This window comes from Triplophysa dalaica, chromosome 1 (assembly GCF_015846415.1).
Source record: "Triplophysa dalaica isolate WHDGS20190420 chromosome 1, ASM1584641v1, whole genome shotgun sequence".
Classification (NCBI taxonomy): Eukaryota; Metazoa; Chordata; class Actinopteri; order Cypriniformes; family Nemacheilidae; genus Triplophysa; species Triplophysa dalaica.
Genome location: NC_079542.1, coordinates 2872420 through 2890888, shown reverse-complemented (window position 1 = coordinate 2890888; position 18469 = coordinate 2872420). Strand labels below are relative to the sequence as shown.

Genomic DNA, 18469 nt, shown 5'->3' with positions numbered 1-18469 from the left:
TCTTTGTGAAAACGTCATCAGATTATGCGTGAGTGCGTCGCTGCGCAGACCCCTCGGCCCGTGACAACAAAATACCGCGAGATTATACTTCATTATATTAGCTCGAATCGGTCTCGCGGTACTTGATGTCATACGCAAATTGATCTGCACAGCACCGAATCGAGTCGTACACACCAGTTACTTTAAATGCGGTGATGCAAATGTGAAGCCGCGTTCGTGTCTTTTTTATGAGACGTTTATATAATGGAAGGGACATTTTACAAATGCAATAATTTAAAGGGTCGTCTCAAAGAACAGAAATCAAACGCAGTGACCTCTATTTGAAAATCCTTATAAACCCCCTAATAAACGCTGGATAAAGGAACACACAGTTACACTTCTGCATCGATTGTTAAGAGAATCTTAATTAATTAAATGTTCACTCTTTCAAGACTTTAAACATTAATGTCTATATTGCATTGATTTGAAAATGCATGTATTTGATGTATTTGAAGCACTTATTGTGAAGTTGTTTATGTAGGTCACAGCATTTGTGATTATAGTTGATAAATGTCATTGTCATGAACAATAAGACTGCTACTGTTTGCAGAAAACAAAGAAACATGTACTGATTTGTCCTTAATAAATGGCAGCTGAATTGTTGTATTATTGAATTGTTACGTATTAACGTTACTTGTTTAAATTGTATTTCAAATGGAATGTATTGGTTTGCTCAGTTAAACATGTTAATTTCTCCGTTTTAATGAACTGGTTATATTAATCTATCTACCACTGGAGGTCAGACTGTCATGGACATCGTTGCTATGCGCTCGTGTTCCACAGGGGGGCAGCAGAGATTAAGATCAATGCATTTCTTCCCATTAAAAACATCATGAAGGTTATCGGTTGTTTGTGAAAATGCTATATTTTTTCTCCCCCACAAAACAAAAAGTGCATACTACGCTTAATTTGAAATTTCACATCAGATTATTTAGGTTTGTAATACCAAATTTCATTTTCAAATTAAAGCAAGAAGGTTAAAACAGGGTTTTTTCCGCATTACTGTATGTGACGTCAGTATGTAAAACACGGAGTTAATACGTCATTGGAGCTGCTGATGCGCGCACCTTCACATGTCTAGCGCATCTTTATGCAAATAAAAACGGTCAGCAAGTTACGCTAGTTGAAGTTCCTTGTTTGTTTTTGGTTACAGTTAAAAGGTTTCATTGAATTGCTGTTGCAAACAACCAGTTACACCAACTTCCAGTTCAGATAGGTAAGAAATACACTTAAGTCTTAATGAAATGAAAGTAGGCTTATGTAAGCTAATTAAAGTTTGAAATAACAAATGTTTGCTGAAATAACTGGAGTTGGTGTTGTTTATGGGATCTTGAATATGTTAAATGTATTTTTTGTTTGTTTATTTATTACTATCATGAATGTGGCTGTAAATGATCATCATGTTATAGAGGAGGTTACAGTCACCTGCTCAGTAAATCTATTTCTTAGGGTAGATTTATTTATTTAACTTAGTCATACAAGCTATTGATCATTTATAGCCTCGGAAAAAAGATACATTGCCGTAAAATCCCATTTTTAAAGCTACAATCAAACAGTAAAATAAATGTATGAAAGTGCTTGGTTTTTTCAAACCATGTTTGGGTCAAATGTGGATTTCTTCTAAGGTGCTTCAGACATGTTTTTGTCTCTATTGTTTATGATAATCGTGAATTCGATAACATCAACATTGTTTAGAGAAACAGGAATGAGTAAGTTGCATAAAATGAAAACAAGTATTTTGTGTTTAGACTTTCGTCGTATTTACTAAAAAACTGAGACAACTAGCCCCTGTCTCTTATCTGTAAGCTTGTCTCTTCAGCTGGTATGGGCTGTGTGAGCTCCAGATCAAAGAATAATGGAGTGAAGGGTAAGCGTAATACTCAGACACTTCAAACCAATCGCTACAGCACGGACCCAACAAGATCCGAGGTGAGAAAATATTTCAGACCACTATTTGAACAAACATGGTTGGTAATAATGTAGGCGTTTTTCTGTGACATCACTAAAATACATATCATAACAGTCAAATAATGTAAAGCACCTTACAGAAATTGCATTTGTGGTCTTGAATATCTTTAGAGGCATGCACCCTTGCTTCCTGGACAAAAGCTACAAGATTTGCACGGTATCATACATCATCATTACACAAATACAGTTATACAAATTCATGAACTATTTTTCCATTTGTATGTTTAATGAGAGTGCACCTGCTTTTGTTTTGTTGTTTTGTTGTTGTGTGAATATGTAAATTCAGCTTGCAGTGCACAGGAGCAAACTTTCATCGCCCTGTATTCTTATGAAGCTGTTAAAAACACAGATCTGAGCTTTGAGAAAGGAGAGAGACTGAAAGTATTAAAGGCGTGAGTAGTGTTATACTTAACCTTTTACATCTGGAACATTTAAAGCTGTGGATGTGGAGATGGTGGTCTAGTGGGTTAAACCACTGAACTGGTAAATCAAAGGTTGCTGGTTTGATCCCAGCATCCACCACCAGTGTGTCCTTGAGCAAGACACTTTACTCCATGTTGCTCCAGGGGGATTGTCCCTGTAATAAGTGCACTGTAAGTCGCGTCTGCCAAATGACTAAATGTAAAGCTACAAATTTGTTACAAAAAAAGTGTTCTTAGTCTCTTATTTAAAATATTTCCCTCAAAAATAAATAAACAAAAGCACACTTGTAATACATTTAAAATATTGTACATTGTAGTAACTAATAAAATGATTTTATTTTGCATTTATTTTACATTAGCAAATTACACAAATTTGTCCTACTGTGAAAAATATAATTTAGAAATATAAATATTTTTCTAGGGATGGTGATTGGTGGACAGCCAAATCACTTTCTTCAGGACAGGAGGGTCTTATCCCTTCAAACTATGTCACAGCAGCTGGTGGCATAGACGCAAATGAGTAAGAATGCAGACAGACACACACACACACACACATGTCTGGTTTATTATCTCGGTGGGGACAGTCCATATGCGTAATGATTTTTATACTGTACAAACTGTATATTTTATCCCTTAACCCAACCCCTTAACCTACAGATCATAGGAACATTTTTAGATTTTTAAAAAACATTGTTCTGTACGATTTATAAACTTTTTGCCCATGGGGACCTCAATTTTGGCTCCCAAGGTGACACGAGTCCTCATGTGTTGGTGTAAATTCATTGGTGTACACATTACATAAACATCATAGAAAACACATCTTCTCAATGCTCCCAATTTCCTGTCAGATGGTTTTTTAAGAACATCACCAGAAGGGATGCTGAGAGACAGCTGCTCGCCCCCGCTAACAAACTGGGTGCTTTTCTCATCCGGGAGAGCGAGACAACTCCAGGTGAGGCGACACACACACACACATACTGAGAAGATGTGTTGTTTTCATGTACTGAACAGGAATCTGTCTGTGTTCCTCAGGGAATTACTCCATCTCGATCAGAGACGTAAATGCTAACGGTTCAGATTTGATCAAGCATTATAAAATCCGGTCGCTTGATAAAGGAGGATTCTACATTTCTTCAAGAATCACTTTCACACACGTACAAGATCTCATCGCACATTACAAGAGTGAGTCTTTTAAGGCTACTTTACAATTGGGTTGCTTGTTTAGTTACTTACTTAATCACACAAACCTTTGGCTGAATGAGTTTTTCAACAGTATCTATTTGAAATTCACTTGAAACAACAAAGTAACAAAGTAACACATCCCTGTTGATAAAACAGCGTATGATGGTTAGGTTTTTAAACATGGTAGCTGGTTTAAAATGGTAATTTTGTTTAAGCTGGTCCTGAGCGTGTCCTAAAGTGGTCATTTGCTGGTTTAAGATGGTTTAAGGTGATCATTTTCTGGTTTAAGCTGGTCATGAGATGGTTTAAGATGGTCATTGGCTGGTTTAAGCTGGTCATTGGATGGTTTTAGATGGTCATGAGCTGGTCTTAAACTGGTCATTTGCTGGTTTAAGATGGTTCAATGTGATCATTTGCTGGTTTAAGCTGGTCATGAGATGGTTAAAAATTGGCTGGTTTATGATGGTCATGAGGTGGTCCTTAACGGGTAATTTTCTGGTTTAAGCTGGTCATGAGCTGGTTAAAGATGGTTTAAGGTGATAATTTGCTGGTTTAAACTGGTTCCTGAGCTGGTCCTTAAGTGTTCATTTGCTTGTTAATGAACATTGGATCTTGTAAGCATGTCATTGGATGGTTAAAGATGGTCATTGGCTGGTTTAAGATGGTAATGTGCTGGTTTAAGATGGTCATGAACTGGTCTTAAACTGGTCATTTGCTTGTTTAAGGTGGTCCTGAGCTGGTTTTAAAGTGGTCATTTGCTTGTTTAAGCTGGTCCTGAGCTGGTCTTAAAGTGGTCATTTGCTGGTTTAAGATGGTCCTGATCTGGTTCTTAAATTGTCATTTACTGGTTTAAGCTGGTCATTGGATGGTTTAAGATGGTTATGTGCTGGTTTAAGATGGTCATAAACTGGTCTTAAACTGGTCATTTGCTTGTTTAAACTGGTCCTGGGCTGGTCCTTAAGTGGTCATTTGCTGGTTTAAGATGGTCATTTGCTTTCCTGTAGCTCAGTGGTAAGAGCAAGGTTGTGTGTTCGATCCCAGGGGATTATACATACCAATGCATAAATGTATAGAATAATGCAATGTAAGTCGCTTTGGATAAAAGCGTCTGCCAAATGTAAATATAAGATGGTCTTTTTTTGGTTAAAGCTGGTCATTTGCTGGTTTAAGCTGGTCATGAGTTGGTCCTAAACTGGTCATGTGCTGGTTTAGGACCATCTTAAACCAGCTCAGGACCGCCTTAAACCAGTTCATGACCAGCTGGACCAGCACATGACCAGCTTAAACCAGCGCAAACCAGCTGCCATGCTTCAAAACCTACTTGACCAGAGCATATGCTGTTTTGTTCAACGGGGATGTTCTCATAAATTGTTTGCTTGAAAAAGGACATTTCACCCGAACATGAACAATCTTTCATCATTTACTCACCTTGTCTTTCTAAACCTCTATTAGTTTCTTTCAGCAGAACACGAAATAAGTGATTTTGAGAAACGTTCATAGCCAAACAACATTGAACCCATTGAGTTCCGTTATATGAATAAAAAATACTTTGAATGACAAGATGACAGAATTGTCATTTCCGGGTGCACCGTCCCTTCAAGTGTCTAGTGTGTTTTTAATGTGAATGTTTATGTCTGTACAGAGAACTCAGATGGACTTTGTAGACGTTTAGATAAAGTGTGTGTGAGACCTCAGGTCACCGCGCCGTGGGATGAGGACGCTTGGGAGATTAGCAAAAATGACCTTCGCATGGTGAGCAGACTCGGTGCGGGACAGTTTGGAGAGGTTTGGATGGGTGAGCACATGTTATACATAATTGAGATTTTAATAGCATTTACTTTTTCAAAACTTTTAAGTGTGTTTTGGACCCACGAGTCGATAATAAATGTATTAAAAATGTGTCAAACATTAAACCAAAATTCACTTTGAGAGGATCTTCAAGTGTTTTTAAAAAAGATTTGAAAACGGTTTAGTTCATATACGTGCGCCAGAAGACTGAACACAAGAATAACGGAGACATCCTTTATGCATGAATTCCACTTCCTGTTTATGGTTAAAACACACTGAGCGTATGATGCTTTTCATGCAAAGTCTTTTTATTTATCAATAAGAGATAACTCATATTTTTCTGTCATTTAATTACAGTTACTTCTGAAGTAATTAAACTATACTTTGTGTAATACTGCATATATGTGTGCAATCGTGGAATTGACATCAAAGTTCAAAGTCTAACTTTAAAATCTGTGCTTTAATGCACAATTCTCACATTTGTAATACTTTGATCGGTTAATAATACTACTTTAAGTATATTTTTATTATGTATTTGAATGAATTAAAAGAGCCGTTTTATGTCTATTCTTGAATCACTTAACTAAACAAGGTTGAAGTAGGATATAGAAAGTAATAAGAAAGAAATTATTAAATACTTTTTGGAGAGAGTCATTTGTGCAGTAAACTAATTACACTATTGAATATGTAACTAGTAACTAATCCCGTAGAAAATCTTAAGGTTCATTTTTACTTGTTTTAATTTAACTAAGCCTATTTACAGAATATGTACTAAGTCGGCACACCAAAGCTCCATAAATCTAAAAAAAATGTAAAAAGACCGTAAAAAGATTTCTGGAGCTTTGGTGTGTCGACTCTGTACACATTCTTTAGGCTATTTGATTCGTTTTTGGTTGGGCACCCATTACAAGTTGACGTGCATGCATTTGCTGTGTTTACTGAGCCTATTTACACACAAACCATGTTAGAAAGTTATTAATAAAGTTACATTTATCATCTCTCCCTTTCTCTCTCTAAGCGTATTATAACAACATCACCAAAGTAGCGGTTAAAACGCTGAAGCCTGGCAGTATGTCTGTGCAAGCTTTTCTTCAGGAGGCGAATCTCATGAAATCACTTCAACACGAGCGACTTGTTCGCCTTCATGCCGTGGTGACTAAAACCCCCCCCATCTATATCATCACAGAATACATGGCAAACGGTACACACACAAAACAATTCTCTCTATCCAAATATCTGGGGTTCAAAAACACTTACATTAGAAATAACACACATCTTTAATATATTCAAATTTCATGTGTTTTTTGTCTGATATTAGGAAGCCTGCTGGATTTCTTGAAGAGCCCAGCCGGGAGAAAACTGAAGCTCCATAAACTCATTGACTTCTGCGCCCAAGTAAAGCCAAACACACACACAGATCAGAAACAGAATGATACAAATCCTAAATTTCCTAAATATGACACGCCATGACCAATCTTTATAACAATATACTGACGCATAAATAAAAGAAACATCATTTTTTCCATTAGATCATTTTTGTTCCACTTAGTCAAATTGTGTTTTCAAACATATCATGGCTACAGATGTGATATTAAAATATTTTCTCAGAAGAAAGGTTAACGGCTTAATATAGCGCACCTGTGATGCATGAAGTGTGTGTTTGTGGTAGATAGCAGAAGGCATGGCCTATCTCGAAAAGAAGAACTTCATCCACAGAGATCTACGGGCTGCGAATGTTCTTGTCAGTGACAGTCTGCTGTGTAAAATCGCAGACTTTGGTCTTGCAAGAGTCATCGAAGACAACGAGTACTCGGCCAGAGAGGGTAAATGTACTCATGTGTACAGTTTGTTTAACATCAGTCTATAATAAAACAAGACAGATGATTCTGGCATCCCCACACCTTCATTGTAAAAGCACATAGTGAGACAACTGTGATTTTTTTTATTTTCAGGAGCAAAATTTCCTATCAAATGGACTGCACCTGAAGCCATTAACTATGGGAGATTCACTATTAAATCAGACATGTGGTCTTTTGGTGTGCTAATGTATGAAACTGTCACATATAGCAAAGCACCATATGCAGGTGAGCGGAGTGCATTCATTTGACTTATTTCACAAATTTTCATAGTGCTTTAAGTGATATTTGTTTTGTGTCATGAATTTCACTTTTTCTTAGAAAAAGTTTGAGATGCCCTGTTATAGGAAATGCTTGTAAGATGCCACATGGACCTACCGTCTGCTGCCCTCTAGTGGAAAAAACGAGCAACACTATTACAGGGATAGTTCACCAAAAAATTATTGTATTTATTCACCCTCATTTCTTTCAAAATCTGCACCAAAAGATGATATTTATAGATATCTGGTTTTGTTTCCATACAATTTAAGTCAATAGGGAATGAACCAATGAAAAAGGAAAGTCATACAGGTTTGAAATGACACAGAATTGAGGGTGAATAAACATAATTTTCAGTTTTTTAGTTAACTGTCACTAAACATTACACATTTTCTCTCTCTCTCTCTCTATATATATATATATATATATATATATATATATATATATATATATGTATACAGCAGTGGAAAAATTGAGAGATCAAAATTAATTATCAAAATATTTTTGTTTGTTTTATTGAATTCCCCATTTAAAGGTTTGCGTTTAGGTAAAATTATAATTTTAGTTTCATTCTGTGAACTAACGATATTTCTGGCAAATTTCAAATAGAAGAATCGTTTCTATTTGGATTTATTTGCAGAAATTGAAAACTGCAGAAACCGGTGAAAATAAGATGCTGCGATGTATTTTATCAGTCCTCAAATACTGCAAATAAAAACAAGATCATATTCACTTTTAAGCAATACAACAGTGAAATGTTTACATGCATTTAGGAAATGTAATTGATAGAATCCTTGAAATTTTGTAGCACTTTGAGATTTCTGTAAATATAAAGTGCTCTATAAATAAAATGTATTATTATTATTATGTAAAATAAGGATCAATTAGATTTTCACCCCAGTGTCTTGTCATGCTGTCAGTTTATCACATTGCATCCCTTCGCATGGCTACACCGGTAACACTTTAAAATAAGTTGCTATTAGTTTACATCAGTAAACGCATTAGCGAACAATTTAGATCTTCAGCATATATTAATCCCTGTTAATGTCAGTTCATGTCAATACAGATAGTCCTGATCATTCATGGTGCATTAAATTATGTTAAAGGTTAAAAGGTTTGATTTTAATAATGTATTATAAATGCTAGGCGTATTGTTCATTGATAGTTTCATATTAATACATTAAGGTGACAATTGTTAATTAGTTAAAGTGTTACAATTATACCTCACCACAAGGTTGTAAAGTGGAGTGCATGACCCTTGACATGGATGTAAAGGGGAATCTCATCTAACGACGCCATGTTGATCTCTCTCGCTCTCTCTCGCTCTCTCTCTCTCTCTCTCTCCTCCAGGCCTCAGTAACAGGGAGGTGATGGCACGAGTTCAGCGGGGATATCGCATGCAGTGTCCGGAGCACTGCTCTAAAGAACTCTATGATGTGATGCTGTCATGCTGGAAGGCCGAACCAGAGGAACGGCCCACTTTTGAATACATGCAGAGCGTTCTAGAAGACTTTAACACGGCCACAGAGGGCCAATACCAGCAACAATAACCATCAACACGCCTTCGCAGACCTGAATAAAAGCAGACTCCCAAAACATTTGACCACCAGATTGAGTTTAGAATAGTTTTATTACACATAAAAGTAAAATACCTTAAAGAAATTAAAAACAAACATCAATGCTTTCACGCATGCGGTCAGCTGGGCTTCTTCCTGAGTGATGTCGTTGCTCTCACGGACTTCTTGATGGTCCGACACAGACTACCTGTGGACTGAGGCGTCATCGATTCCTTAATGTTGACCAGCAGACCGCGTCTCGTACGAGACTGACCCACAGAATCATTCAGCTTGGAGAGCTCCTCCCTCAAAATGCTGGACTCCGCCTCTTTGTTTGTGACATCACTCTGTAACCGCACAATTTCACGCTCCTGTACGCAATAAAACCAGATGTTATGTTCAGACTGACACAAACTTAATGCGAGTGTATGTGTGTACCTGGTTTAAGAGCTTTTTCTGTAGATTTTGGACGTCTGCAAGCTTCTCCATGTAGCTCTCGCCAGCTTCCTGCAGGGTTTCATTTAACTCGCTGATTCGCTGCTCGAGAGACACAAGGAGCTACAAAAAGAAAAACAGTTTCACCTCTGAAAAAAACATTTTTTTTTTGATGTTTTAAGAAAGTCCATTTACCTCTTGTTTCTCAACACACAGTTTCTCCACGGCACACTTTTCTTTGTACAGCAGTTGGAATCTCTCTGCAGCTTTAGTTAGCAGATGGATGAAACAAACAAAAGAAATTATCTCTATCCTCATCACCGTTCTAAGAAAGATGCATGTGATGAATTGGTTGACATACCGACGTCCGGTGTGGCAGGAAGTGGATCTGTCTGCATTGAGCTCTCCTGTGTGACGGGTGGAGCGGATGCTGGACGCTGGCATTTCTGTTCCAATTCACTTACGAGATTCTCCAGCTCCTGAAAAAATACATTTCCAGATTTTACAAATCTGACTAGACCATGCCAAGATATCAGGAAAAAGTACCTTGAAATCATTGCCGCATCTGGGATAATTTATACAATATTTCTTTTTTGTCAAATCATTATTAGTCACCTGTTATGTTTCTACCTGGGTTTTACAAATATTTAACCAATAAAAAGTATGAAAACTTTGACAACACAGTATTTAGTCAGTTATACAGTAAATACAGTGTTTATTCAGAGAATTTAGTAGTTTCCGAAGGAAATGCATCAAACGATATGCATACAAGAGATCTAGGTGGTTGTTTTCCAACACAGGACAAATGTTAAAACATTTGCAGTTTAAATTCAGCACGCAAGCAACAGTAAGAGTTTAGCCCCCTACGAAAATTAACTATGGCTAACTCCAGCTAAGGAGCAATGTGGGGATTTTAACGGCATCTAGCGGTGAGGTTGTGAATTGCAACCAACAGCTCACTCCATTCTTCCTTTTCGAAGCACTATGGCAGCTGACACGGGACTGAGATGTCATCACGTTTTTCGCTTCTTTGCAAAAGGAGATAACGTTTACGAAAAGTGTCAGTTTGTCTGTTTAGGGCTACAGTAGATACAACATTTTGAAATCCATCCAAGGGGACCCAGATTGCATGTAGATAAGGACAGAAACAATCTGTCATTTTGTAAGATCTTAATACACCTCTAAAGACAGTCATGCTTATTATATTGCATTTCTGACGATAGACCCTCCAAAAACTACACACTGGACCTTTAAAACTTGGTTACCGCAAATTAAATTGTAACTGGGGCATTATAATACTGTTGTGCATTCGATGTTGAGAGGCGTTTACATGCCTTGACTCGCTCTAGCTCTTCATTGTATTCTTCAATGGGGATGTAATCTTCCTCCAGCCTCTCCAGCGCACACTGGTACGCATGTTCTTTCAAAGCCTCTTTATACATGTCAAAGGTGCTTTCCATCTTTTCTTCGTAACCCTCCTTCAGATCCACCATCTGACGACTGAAATGATTACGGATGTTTTAGATTATTGGATTCAATTCCACATAACGCATCCTTTTAATAATCAAATACACGCGCACGCACCTGTGCAGCTCCTCTGCCTCCATGATCTGTTGCATCATCATATCTCCCATTTCATTCCGTATCTGAATCTCCTGCAACAGGTTCTTCCTGCGTTCGGCCAGCAGTTTGAGACGCAAGCTCTCAACCAAACTCACAAGCTCCTGCAGACGACGGACAGTCACAGTTAAAGACAGAAACATTATTTTATGTGTTCTTTGCATCACAGAGTCTGAATGCATCACCTCTTGAGGGAATATGGACATGTCTGCCTCATCGTCGCTGTCCAGTAGCTCTTCCTCGGAAAGATATTCATCAACCGCCTTAGCATCGATCACTCCATTCTTCAGCAATGGCTTCCCATCACGACCAACTAGCCGGGGAGCCAAAGACTCAACAGATCGCTGAGGAATCACCTGAAGCACCTAACAAAGAAACATTTAACAAACATTTAGCAGATGATTTTATTTATAGTGACATACAAAAAAAGGGATCGCAGTGATGTCACACTGTGGTTGGGATGTGTCATTAAAGGTGCAGTTTGTAACGTTTTGCAGTAAAATATCTGAAAACCACTGAAAGTCCAGTGTTATATATTTTGTTCAGTTGAGAACTTGCAGTACCACAACCAAGCCCCCGACAACTCTCAAACTTGATTCAAAATGTGTTCCCTGGCAAGTATATACTCTATGAATGAATTTATATTCACAATGACGTTAATGTCCCCACCAAAGGAAGTAGTCGCTTTTAGCAATAACACTTAATCTTAAAATTAAGACAGCCCCAAGGTTAAATGTTTAATACGTGTATTTGGTTGTTTCACATGCGAGTTGAATGGAGCCAGAATCATAATTTTGACATCAACTTGCCCTTAAGGAATATTTATTTTGATATAGGCTAATAATAAGGTCTAGCTCCCTTACTAGCTTTCATTATTATAGTGCTTTTTATATTATTCTGGGACAAAGTGACTCGAAACGGAGGTTCACAAGTCTTATGTTATATTATAATATGTATATTTTTTAAAGCTTGCTAACATGTTCGCTAACATGCAATCGTAAATGCCGTTTAACACATCACATGGTAATATATATAGGTAGAATGTGATGTGCTTGTTACACACATTAAGGTTGTATATGCTTATCTATACAATAGTTACCACACGAGCAAGCGAGTCAAATCATATATTATTCTTACGACAAAAATAAATATGTTCTAAAGAAATATTTGAGAATGTTTAAAGAAATGTTTGAGAATTGCATTTACAAACTTCCTATGATTTATCTTACGAAAGTTCTTATATTTTGTCTTAAGAACATTTTCGTGAATCCGGCCCTGTACTGGCCGAAAACATACGATTATTATATCAATCAACAAGGATACTCCTATTGTTTGAATGTCTTAATTTACCACGAGTGCCATGAATAATTTAGCACAGATGTCCTGAATACATTTACTGAACAAGCAGTAATAGTTTTAGATCATCTGACCAAATAGTAATTTAAACTAATTTTATGTATTGCATCAAATTCATCATAATGAAAATCATGTCATCAAAAAGCAACATTTATAAAACTATTACTTTACATCTTCCATAAAAGTGATTTTTCATTCAAGTCTGATTGATTATTAGTGGTGGAGTCGAACACAACAGTTCCCATTATTCCAAGCTCCTTGACAGTTATTAAGCTACGTCATGATTGTTTTGAACATATCCGTTTTGAATGCGTAACCTCTAGCTGTGGATGTTACAAACTGCACCTTTAATTTAAGACTACAACAGTAAATACAGTAAAAAATGGACACATGTAATAAGTCGTCTTGGCAGATTTAAGTCATGATAGAAGAACCTGATATACTTAATATGCAAAATTTGAAACTTCTCAGAATTTGTAAACGATCATCACAAACCTGCTTGGCCACAGCGGAAAACTTCATGACATGGAGGGTCTCATCGTAAGTGGAGGCACACTGGTTGATGTTCACGATCATGGATGCTCGGCCACGCCCGCAAAACATTCCCTGAAAGAGCCGAGTGAGTTTGCTCTCTCGAAACGGAATGTAATTTGTCTTTGTCCTTAAAGGATAACAGGAACGCACAGGAACACTGTTCAGTTCAGAATGCATTATTTCAACATTTGAAAAAACAAGACGTTTGTGGCACTCTTGGCATTTGCTTGTACCTGTCATTCTGGATGTTCCGGAGGGCTGCGATACACTTGCCCAGGATAAGCAATGAATTATTGATGTTACCGGCCTCTTTCAGACGCTCTCCGAACGTTTTTGTTTTGTTGCATCTTTCGGAGCCGGCTAAGTCACAGAGTGAAAGACTGAGAAAGAGAGAAAGTGTTAAGATGGCACAGATTTGCTAAATGAAACATGCTGACAAAGAGAGTCACTTACTCCGACAGTCCCTGAACATCTGTTCCATCGATACGTATGAGTTTTATGGTGAAGATGGTGTGACTGCGAACAAACCAAAGGAATCAACGTTTATGTTTACAGTTTTTGGCAACACTAGAACTGGAAAATCTGTATTTAAAAGTCCTGGTTTGTTCAAAAATGAACAAATATCAGATATTTTTACCCCAATTCACACAAAAAAATAAAATAAAAAAATAAAAAAGAGAGTTATAGGCCTATCACAGATTTATAATTTAAACTGTCAACTTCATCAGACTTGATGTAAATGCAAGTATAACTAAAGTCAATTTGCATTTACTAGCATCTTACGGTGGCCGCTAGGTGTCACAGCGCTGCAACAGACCAAAACCGAAACACAGAAAAAACACCAGCTAATTCAGAAAGCATTTTGAATAGTTTGGCGACACATGCCTGAAATACTTGCAGCACAAACAAATACAGAAACGCGCTGCAAGTGGCACAGACCATAACTGAAGTGTTTGCAGGGGACTCCATAAACTGATGGACTTGACTTGGATGCACTTCACTATGTCCATATTGAACAATTTAAGTAAGTTAAAAAGGCTGTGCGCTCAAGTTATCTTAGCTAAACCCAAAGGGCATAAGAGTATAGAACTTAAGTTAAATGAGCCTTTACATTCATTGGCTAAAGGTTGTAAGCTTCCCATCTAGTGTCTTTGGTTTTTGAAGTTTCCCCTCAAACACTTTCATATGGCAGTTGTGTGCATTGTCAGTATTTGCGGCGAGCTTCTTTGTTTGTTTGTATTGCGAGTATTTGCAAAGCATGCGTTCCGAATTTGCTAGTTTGTTTTGTCTCTTGTAGTTTTCTTCCGTTGCAGATCTGTGATTCCTTGCAGCCACACGTTTGTTGTTGAAAATTTCTTAAACCTCAACTATATTAGAGGTCATTACAAAATGTGTGCTCATTTTTTGTGTTGGCAATGGCTATTTTGGCAAAAGGTGAATTCAAACCCGTGTTTCCAGCATCAAAGCTATAAAGCTTTTTCTTGTTCATGAGGCGGTGCAAGAGCTGACAGGTGGATGAAAAAATACATAACATCTCAAGTGGCCGAGATTGCAAGTTTGTGTTTTTGAACACAGCCATTAACTACTACATGCTTTACACCTCACACCACTGGAGTCGCTCTTTGAAATGTTGTCCCTCTTACACGTTCTCCATTCCAATCAGATACTGTTGGGCGGAGTTACTGTAATTGGTTTCTTCCAACAAAGCGGGCTATTTGTACTCTGTGTAAATAAACACTTTTTTTAAGTGTGTGTAAAGTGACCTGCAGAGAGGGTGATGGAGCAAAATAAAGAATACTGGCAACATATCCGACGTATCAAACTGATGTTCAACCTTCTGCTGGACGACTGGTTCATCTTGGTGGCTGCCGCGCTGCGGTTCTTATTGCCCACGCGCAGAACTTTACTGGCCTCCTCCACATTCTGCACATTGACCCATCGCAAATCTAAAACAAAACATCACTGATATTCATCTCCACTTTCACCACAGCATTTTTGTTTTCAGAATCTGTGAAGGAGCCTCACCTCTGACGTAGGAGCTCCCCGTGCTGTCCTCGCACACCCGCAGCGCAGGACGTCTCTTGGTTTTGCTGGTGTGGGGCGGCTGAAGCAGATCGTACACGTGCTCATTGTAGATTTCATAAAAAGCCACCCAAACAGAGTAAAGACAATTGCCTTCATCACTTGCACCGTCAGCACTGTCAACTGGAAGATCAAAAGTTTAAAGGCCATTTAAACATTTGAGGGTTTATAGCAGAGATCTTATTACACATCTCGTTGGAATGCCTGATTCTGATTGGCCATTCGCGACATTTGCAGGTTCGTTATTCCCAGATAACAACCTCTCAAAAACAATAATGCAGTAAAACGGATGAAGCATTGACGTATGTTACTTAGTTTTTTTTTACAAACTAAAAATAAATATGTCTATGACATTTACAAAAGATTGAAATTGCCCGTTTGTGACATTTACATGTAGTTTCTTACCTTAAAACCGAAAATAAACTACTTTTCCTCATGAAAGGTTTGCATTTGGTAAAAATGAACTAATAGAATATTTCAAATTCACATTTCAGGTCCAATTTTTTCTCATGTGGCAAGTAGCAGTGTAATGAGCAGGATAATGAACAAGCAGCCGGCGATTATCACAAAATAAGGCCCTTCAGTGGGATACAAGACCTGGTCACACTGTCAGGGCTTATTTCTGTGATAACAACCAGCTGCCTGTGCATTATCCCTTACATACAACACTCATACCCGTATGATCATACGAGACTCCGGAAAATGACAGACTGTTGACCGACGATGACGTTGAGCTTCTACTTCTGCTTGCTTTTGTGGATTCAGGCTCCTGGGGACATAATTTTACACGATGACTTACACTTTAAATGTCAACACATTCTTAGCTTGCCATCTGAACACACAATGTATAAACACACAACAATAACATCTTGTACCTCTTTGAGCAGAGCGAAGAGTGCTGCCTTGGCATTTTTCTCTGCTTTGAGTTGCTCAGAATCCAGTTTTTGCACATCCGAGCTCAAATATGGCTTCAGGTCCATGGTCTCATACTGACGGCAAGCGATGTGTTTGAACAAAACCTCTAATGCACGTGTCAAAATGCCAGGCTCCTTCTGAGAACCTTCGAACAAAAAGGCACATATTAGTTTCACATGATTGCTTTAAAATAAATGGACGATGTTGCCTTGCACAATGCTGACGTGTGCACGTCATGGTTGAATAAAGTCTGAGAGTGGGTTGCCTTGTATGGTGTAGGTTTTTCCAGCGTTGGTGACTCCATAACTGAACACCAACGCGTTTTTCCCATGCAGGAAGCCTTGCACCTGTGAACTGATCGTTCCCTCAAAGAACTCCGATTGAGTACACGATGGCCCAAAAATCTACAATGAAATCCAGAGGGAAGGACTGGGTAGGGTCAGATCACAACCCCAGGTCCGAGGTCCGTGGCAACATCTTACCTGTGTGAAGTTGAATTTATAAACTTGCTGGCCGATGCCTTTCTCACTGTTCTTCATGGTAGCAGATCCTTTAGGAGCATGAAGGGCAATAACCTCGGAGCTCTCCAGCACAACACAACCCTGAGAGGAGAAAGATGTGAATGCCACATACATCCAAGTGTTTTCCGTTGCAGTATCGTGCTCGGCATTACCTGATCTTCATTGCTTTTGAGTTCGTCTTCGCTGAAGGGACGCACTTTTAAGTACACTCGAAGTTGCTGCTGCTGCTCTGAGCCTTCGGCAGACTCACTCTGCACGCACAAGACATCAAGCTACATAATGAGAGCTGTATGACATGTTAAGAGCATATTTAAAGTCCCCGTGAACCGGAAGTTGCAATCGTTTTTACTTCCGTATGTTGACGCATTGAAATGGAATTTCTCATGGGAAAAATAGAATCGTGGCTTTTGACTTTCTCTGCGATTTTATTGGATGTATAAAACAGCCGTTGCATATTGAAAAGGAAACTGGCAGCAGACTGACAGCTGAAGGGGAGGATTTAACGGATGCTCCGCCCAAGCCATCTAACGTACGTCATTTAAGATGAGAGGAAGGCATTGCATTTTCAAATTTTAGGAGGATTATGAGGGTACACCATTTTTAAAAAGAGAATGACCCACATTGATAAACTATTTACAATAAACGCTGTACTATTTCATTAAGAAAAAGGAATTGACATTTTTTATTTCACTGGGACTTTAAAGCAAAAGCAGTATATGTAAGGGTACCTGCGATGTAATTGAAGAAACTCCAGAAAGTTCTGGCAAAGGTGCATGATGGGGTTCACAAGCAGTTGACTCCATAGCTACTAACATGGTGTCTTCATTCGTCACATCCACAACTGTCTCCATGACTACACAAGAAATTAAAATATTGTTGACTGAAGTAAAGGTTGGTTTGAAACTGTGCGTGATAAGTCACTTAAAACCGTTTTGTTTGTTAACAGTTAAAAACTTTTTCAGCTTCAAAGCTTTGTCGGTCACTGGTTTACTCCGATGAAGAAAACGAATCCAACAGAACAATTTACAGCAAGTTCAACAGTCCGAGAGTAAAAAATATCTTCTGCTTCCACCACAGGTGAGCCGAGATCTGACCCAATGGAGATGACCAGCCAATCAAGTCTCACCTGCAACACCTGCTCACCAATCAGAACTCAACAACAATCAGCTTTTAAAAAAGCCACAAGACACACCTGTTCATTAAGGGGGCGTTTGCAATATACAGGTACTTTTTGCTGAAACTGGAAGAATTGTAACACAAATGATAATTTTAATGCATGAGTTTGGGCACTTGATAAACGAACAAGGAGAGTTCACCCAAAATGAAAAATTCATTTATTCACTCACCCCCTTTTCAAACCTGTATGATTTTCTTCTCCAGACTGCAAGGTGTTTCTAAGAATATTAGTAATCAAACAATATTGGACTACATTGACTTCCATTGTTTGAACTCAAAACCACTGAGGCTTTAATCAAAATATCTTGTGTGTTCCACAGACGAACGAGTCTTATACAGGTTTTGAATAACATGAGGGTTAAAAAACAATGCAAGACCCATCACTCATCAATGTTATCTAACCTTGTCTCACAAAAATTTAAAACTAAAAATTTTTTATTTGAATTGTGATAACTGCATATTTATCTATGAAAAACTACAAAAATATCTGAACAGCACTAATTTAGTCAAAAAATGTGATTGAATATAAAAAATTCTGTTATATACACGCCCTTTGTCATTTCAAACCTGTGTGGCTTTCTTCTGCAGAACACAAAATAGGATATTTTGAAGAATGTTGATAACCAACCATGGCAGTCATTGACATCTACTGTTTGGACAAAGCCAATGCAAGTGAATGGGTACCATGGCTATTCGTTCAACATTTTTCAAAATATCTTATTCTCTGCAGAAGAAACTCATACAGGTTTGACATGTCAAGA

At 38.0% G+C, this 18469-nt stretch overlaps 2 protein-coding genes across 4 annotated transcripts; one reads left to right on the top strand and one right to left on the bottom strand.

Moving 5' to 3' along the window:
• Positions 1 to 974: 974 nt before the first annotated feature.
• Positions 975 to 9215, top strand: LOC130417987 (tyrosine-protein kinase Lyn-like). Of its 3 annotated transcripts, none has more exons than XM_056743891.1 (13): positions 975 to 1255; positions 1859 to 1968; positions 2119 to 2164; positions 2294 to 2399; positions 2851 to 2949; positions 3278 to 3381; positions 3462 to 3611; positions 5254 to 5406; positions 6418 to 6600; positions 6718 to 6794; positions 7069 to 7222; positions 7352 to 7483; positions 8864 to 9215. In XM_056743891.1, the coding sequence occupies exons 2-13, from the start codon at positions 1864 to 1866 to the stop codon at positions 9061 to 9063; spliced, it is 1509 nt and encodes a 502-aa protein (XP_056599869.1). In that variant the 5' UTR covers positions 975 to 1255; positions 1859 to 1863; the 3' UTR covers positions 9064 to 9215. The 3 variants fall into 3 exon arrangements, with proteins under 3 accessions (XP_056599869.1, XP_056599878.1, XP_056599886.1); XM_056743900.1 differs by having other exon boundaries at positions 1846 to 1968; positions 8864 to 9063; XM_056743908.1 differs by having other exon boundaries at positions 1788 to 1968; positions 8864 to 9063.
• Positions 9210 to 17392, bottom strand: zgc:56231 (uncharacterized protein LOC406257 homolog). Its single transcript, XM_056743948.1, has 18 exons — positions 17261 to 17392; positions 16685 to 16783; positions 16494 to 16613; positions 16277 to 16415; positions 15972 to 16156; positions 15772 to 15865; positions 15040 to 15219; positions 14849 to 14960; positions 13468 to 13530; positions 13248 to 13394; positions 12976 to 13141; positions 11310 to 11489; positions 11089 to 11228; positions 10839 to 11004; positions 9866 to 9983; positions 9700 to 9770; positions 9508 to 9627; positions 9210 to 9440 (listed from the first exon to the last, which is right to left on the bottom strand). Exons 1-18 carry the CDS (start codon positions 17381 to 17383, stop codon positions 9210 to 9212), a joined length of 2454 nt encoding a protein of 817 aa, XP_056599926.1. The 5' UTR covers positions 17384 to 17392.
• Between the last annotated feature and the right edge of the window lie 1077 nt (positions 17393 to 18469).

Excerpts from the sequence above, each read along its gene's own strand:
- LOC130417987 (XM_056743891.1), top strand. The coding sequence starts at position 1,864 with ATGGGCTGTGTGAGCTCCAGATCAAAGAATAATGGAGTGAAGGGTAAG. Across the intron at positions 3,612-5,253 it reads TCTCATCGCACATTACAAGA|AGAACTCAGATGGACTTTGT; the intron begins GTGAGTCTTTTA and ends ATGTCTGTACAG. Across the intron at positions 6,795-7,068 it reads TCATTGACTTCTGCGCCCAA|ATAGCAGAAGGCATGGCCTA; the intron begins GTAAAGCCAAAC and ends TGTTTGTGGTAG.
- zgc:56231 (XM_056743948.1), bottom strand. The coding sequence starts at position 17,383 with ATGGAGACAGTTGTGGATGTGACGAATGAAGACACCATGTTAGTAGCT. Across the intron at positions 16,784-17,260 it reads TTTCTTCAATTACATCGCAG|AGTGAGTCTGCCGAAGGCTC; the intron begins GTACCCTTACAT and ends TTGTGCGTGCAG. Across the intron at positions 9,628-9,699 it reads TGTGTGTTGAGAAACAAGAG|CTCCTTGTGTCTCTCGAGCA; the intron begins GTAAATGGACTT and ends TTCTTTTTGTAG.